This window comes from Pristiophorus japonicus, chromosome 15 (assembly GCF_044704955.1).
Source record: "Pristiophorus japonicus isolate sPriJap1 chromosome 15, sPriJap1.hap1, whole genome shotgun sequence".
Classification (NCBI taxonomy): domain Eukaryota; kingdom Metazoa; phylum Chordata; class Chondrichthyes; family Pristiophoridae; genus Pristiophorus; species Pristiophorus japonicus.
Genome location: NC_091991.1, coordinates 178,561,400 through 178,566,656, shown reverse-complemented (window position 1 = coordinate 178,566,656; position 5,257 = coordinate 178,561,400). Strand labels below are relative to the sequence as shown.

General features: G+C 42.0%; 1 protein-coding gene across 6 annotated transcripts in view; it reads right to left on the bottom strand.

Annotated features, from left to right (window-relative positions):
• LOC139281279 (myosin phosphatase Rho-interacting protein-like) overlaps positions 1–5,257 on the bottom strand; it is a 226,944-nt gene that overhangs the window by 16,839 nt on the left and 204,848 nt on the right. For 4 of the 6 annotated variants that reach the window (XM_070901379.1, XM_070901380.1, XM_070901381.1 and 1 more), the window contains one exon: positions 1,068–4,943. The exons of the other annotated variants lie outside the window; for them this stretch is intronic. In XM_070901379.1, coding sequence (XP_070757480.1) covers positions 1,068–4,943 — 3,876 coding nt within the window. The remainder of the gene's footprint in view (positions 1–1,067; positions 4,944–5,257) is intronic. 6 annotated transcript variants of the gene reach the window in all.

The window sequence follows — 5,257 nt, the reverse complement described above, 5'->3', positions numbered from 1 at the left end:
CTGCGGGAATGGAAACAGGTTTGTTCACACTGCATCTCGTTCTTTTACTGAGAGGCAATTTTAGTTTCGATCAACAAAACCCGGCAGCAACAAATGTTTGTCTTAACCTCAATTTAGCATTTACAGGGGCTGCCCTGATGGCTCTGTGTGACATTGAGCCATAAGGTCCATGGAGGTCCCATGTTCAGGTCACTGTCCATGCTGAGGTTGGTGATCTCAGTCAGAACAGTATTCAGAGTGGTAGACGTGGCATCAAAGCCCCTAAACTGGGAAAGGGGGAGGGTGAAATCACCCATTGCTGCTGTTAACCATCTGGTACTCCCTAGTGAAAAGTGTACGTCAGGTGAGAAAGCAATTGGAGTTGGCTGTGATATATCCAACAGATGAGTAGTCAATCACCGTGCACTTTACTCACGCATGAAGACTGGGTAACTTGGGACAAGGTACGCAGATGCTTGTGGGACAATAATCCAGCGAGTCTGAACACTTGGCAGTGGAGAATAAAATGTTTTTTTTTAAATGTACAAGATCTTATCATAACTGGTTTGCGATGGTGGAGGTATTTGTAACATATTTATGCATTCAGTACCGATTGGAGGATGATATGGAATCAGAAAAATTAAGGCGCGAATGATGGGCAGTATAAGAGAGGAACCTTGAGCCCAGAGCTTAGGTGACTTAGTACTTTGTATGGGAGTGCAAAAGTCCATTTAATTATGCTGTGAACATTTAGGGGCTGCTATAATATTTTCAATTGTTGTGGGTATGCACCCCTTTAGTGGTTTTATCAATAACTAAATTATGAACAGGACAGTTGCATCCCGTTTCTATATAGGTTATATGGCAGGATCCTAAGTGCAGTTTAACAGTAGATGATTAAGTGAAATGTTTCTGGGCATTTGTTGATGAGATCATGTATGTGAGAATCTGCCTATCTATTTGGATAGTTCAAATCTGAACAACCCGTCAGAATGTAACTACCACAAATGCAGCTGTTTGATTGGATATTACAAATTGTAGAGCTTAATGTATTACTTTCATGTGTTAGTGTTAATTTATACAGAAACCTTCAGATTGTCAATGTCTCTCTGGTATTTTTCCCTTAGATCTGCAGTGTTTCCCTCCAGGTGCTTCTGCCCCAGTTCATCACGCATCATGTCCATTTGGGTCTCCAGCTCCTGGATCCGTTCGTGCAGCATGGTCATGGAGCTCAGCTCCGGCTGCTTCTCAACATGTAATGAATCTTCACCAAATTTTTGGGCTCTGCACAGACCAACTGCCCCATCGCGGCAGTCATTGTTTTGCTTCAGAAAGGTCTGGTGAAATATGATTTCTGAATTTTCTTTTTGATATTCCATAGATTCTTCTAATTGTCTAATCTTTTGCTCATATTGGTCACATAAATTGTGCTTTTCCTCTTTATGCATTCTTAAAAGATCTTGTATCTTATCTTGTAAACTTTCTTCCAATTTCTTCATTTGCACTCCATGCTTTTGTTCCTGATTTTGATCAGCCGGTCTTTGTTTCAGCGTCTCTTCCAAATTAATCAGTTTGCTACTTAGCTCCTGCTGGTACCTTGCTTCTGTCTGGAGGAGATCATGCTTGTGTCTCTCTTCCATTTCTTGTAGTTCCTTTTGTTTCTGTTCTAATTCTGAGTCCTGCAGAGAGGCCTGCCTCCTAAGGGTCTCATTTTCTTTTTCAAGCCTTGCAAGTGCTTGTGTATAATCATGCCATTCCTTCTGAAGTATCTTTTCGTATTTTGCCCGTACAAAAGCTAGGTTTTTTGTGTGCTTTTGGCACAAAGCGTCTATATTACCACACGAATCTTTATATATTTTCAGTTCCTTCTCATATTCTGTTTTCATTCTACAGACCAAGTAAGTAATCTGAGCTTGAATCATGGCTTCTTGCACTAACACAGATGCATAATTATTAATGTTTCGCATATAGATGTAGGAAGACAACACTTGGGAGACCTCCAGCAGCTTCTGATAAACGGCACTGGCTTCCTTAAAAGTTGGAGTCTGCAAATCTTCAGATAATTGCTGAAGAACCATAGCTCGATTCTTTAGCTGATCAGCTAATTCTTCTCTGACTGTTCCTGAAAAATCCCATTCCATTTTATTCTCAGGAAAGTGTTTTTTCAGTTGCTCATCAACAACATTTAAAGCCAGGTTCCGGGCCTCTTCCCTTTTGATTTGTTCTGCATAAGCAGTAAGTTCTGGCTGGTTCACGTTCAGTACCTTTTTCTCAGGGTCTGTTGGGTTTTCAAGTTCTCCCAAAAGCTGCTGCATGACCTTGTTGAGCTCTACAGTCTTGGAAGCCAATAGAACCTCTCTCAACATATTGTCCTTCTGTTCGATTTCCCGTTGAGCATCCTGAATACCTTCTTCAAGTTTTCCAACTTTTGCACTGAAGGACTCTTGTATCTTTTGTACTGTGAATGCCAGTTCTGCTTTAAGTGATGCACTATCGGCTGCTCCACTGGCAAACTCATTAATAAAACCAACATTACCATCTACCCTTTTTTCTTCAGCATTTCCTTCTGCTTGAATGTTCTTCCTCAAGTTCTCTATTTCTGTCCAGAATTCTCCTTCTGAAATTATTTTTTTCAGTAAGATATCTGCAAAGCCTGCAGGGCTGTTCGGTTCCCTGACCATATCTAAAGCAGGAAATGCCGATGATAACACCTCAGCTTCTTTACTGAGGCTTTCTAAACTCCGTACAACATTACTATCTTTACTTTGCAAAGCTTGAGACATTTTTTCTAGAATTAGGGCTTCAAAAGCTAGTTTATCAGCAAAGAGTTTCAGCTTGTCTTCGTCTGAAGTCTCCTGGTGCTGAGACAGTTCCTTCTCCCTCGCCAACAGAAACTGTCCCTGGAGTAGCACAGTCCTGTCAGCTGTGCTACAGTGCATCTGGTCTTGGGCTTCTTGCAACTCTTTGTGCTGCAGTTGCAAGAATCTCTCCACCTGCTCCAAGCAATGCAAAGCATCAGTCACGCTACTATCCATCTCTAACAAGCTGCAAAGCTGCACTTTGTTTGCCTCTGTCTTATCTCTAAGAAGACACTGGATATTTTGCTTGCAGGTACCTATCAATGAACAGACTTGCCCATACTTCAACTGCATCGACCCTAATTGGCTGCTGGTATCTTGGACTAGTTTCCACCTCTGTGCTTTTTCCACTTGAAGCTGCATTGTCAATGTGTCAATTTTAGACAAACTATCCTGGAGCTCCATTTCAGTTGTCATCAAATTAGAATCATTTTCCATCAAATTCTCTTGATTTCTACCTTGCTCCTCCTCCAACTTCAGAGTTACATCTTTTTCTTCTTCAGTAACATGAAATTTGTTTTCCAGCGAATGAACAATAGAAAAACACATTTGTGCTTCATCTACTTCAGGTTCACAGTACACTGGTGCATCGGACGAGGTGCTTTCTTTAGAACGGCACCCACCTTGGCTGATATCTGACGATGTGTTGCTGACCCATAGTTTTTCTGCTGTGTCATCAGGACTGTACCTTTGACAGTGTATACTGGAGAACCTAATTTTTTGCCTTTTAGGGCAAGACGAACTATAGGATTCTGCTTCGACCTTGACCATTTCCATAAGCTGTGGCTTTGCTTCCCTCGCCTGATGGTCTGAAGAGTCCAGTTGAGTTTTTAATTCTTCTATAGTCTCCATGGACTCTTTATATTGTTGCAGTCGAATGTTTTCAGAAACTTTGAGCTCCTCTTTAAGTTTCTTATTTTCCAGCTCAGGCTCCTCATTTCCAAGTTGTAATGTATTTAATTTTTGTTCTAGTTCAATAATTTGACATTTGGCAGTGTTTAACTTGTACTGCAAGTCTTCTCTATCACTCACACTATTTGTGTTGGAACTAGCAGAACACAGTTTCTGCAACACTGCTTCTCTGCCCTGCAGTTTTTTCTCTGCCTCCTCCAGGCTGCTCCCCAGAGCTGTCAGCTTACCGAGGGCTTCGTTAAGTTTTCTGTTTTTTGTGGCGATAAGGTTCCCGTATACCTCCCTGGCCTCCTTCAGTTCTGCACTTTTATCGTCCAACATTTTCTGAGTTAACCGAAACACGGCAGCTAACTTTTCGTAGGATTGTTCCAGATTGTGAAATTCAGTCTGCTGGCTCTGTAGTTTGGCAGTCTCACTGTCAGCCTCCACCAATTGATTAACCAGCTCCTCACATCTACACTTCAGCTTTTCTTTCTCGTTACTGAGCTCTTTAAGATGTTGCGTCAAAGTCTGAATGGTTTGTTCCCTCTCCTCCAGTTGGTGCATAATCTGGCAGTTCTCCATTGTATCTGCTGGCATTTCTATCTCCAGATGTTCCAGCTGTTGCCTGTCATACTGCACAAGCTTTTCTTCCGTATCCTTCACGTTTTGCCTTTGAATCTCCTCTTCATAAGTTTGTTTTAAGATCTCATAGTTTCTGTGGAACCTTTCCTGTTCCCTGGCACCAAGTTGATGGCTGATGTCACACAATCTGTCCTGGACTTCTTTCTGGAAACCTCCTTGTTTTTCCAGGTCCTTGGGAGTCTGAATTTTCTCTAAATTTTCTGCAACATGTGGCCTGTCCTCACTATCCTTTAACTGGAGTTTTATGGCTTTCTCTTTCGGTCTCCATTCCTTCTGTTGCTCTTGGATCTTCTGGCTTTCAATCCGTAGTTCCTCCTTTTGTTTGATCAATGCTTGCTTATTACCTTCCCCTTCAGACACAGTGGAATGTAATTGTCCCTGCAGCTTCTCTATTTCCACCTCCTGCTTGCGGATTATATCATTTGCTTCCTCGTAGCTCTGTTTTAAAGTCTGCACTTGCTGACCGGCCAGGGTTTGATGCTGGCATTGAGCTACGAGCTCATTTTGGAGATCTTGGTTTAGTTTTTGGAGTCTTTGCCAGGCTGATGATGGTGAGGGCGATCCCTTTGACTTTAAAAGATGATGAGAGATTAGTTAATAATACACTTTGCTCCAGAAACTGAGTGTCACACCTCTGGCCACACTGGATCAGGAAAGGTATTGCTGGTCTCGCGTTATAGGTTAATCCACAGTAGTCATTTTCCATGTTACATGGCTTTGCTTCACCTCCCTGCTTGGGTCCAATAACAAGTTGCTTGGTAATTGGAATGGTGAGTGCAAGAAGAGCTGGGGACAAATAGTCTGATTTCTGGAGAAAATTCAGATTGAGACAAATCCACCAACTATTGCGAGGAGTTTGAAGTGCAGAAAACACAGAAACAATA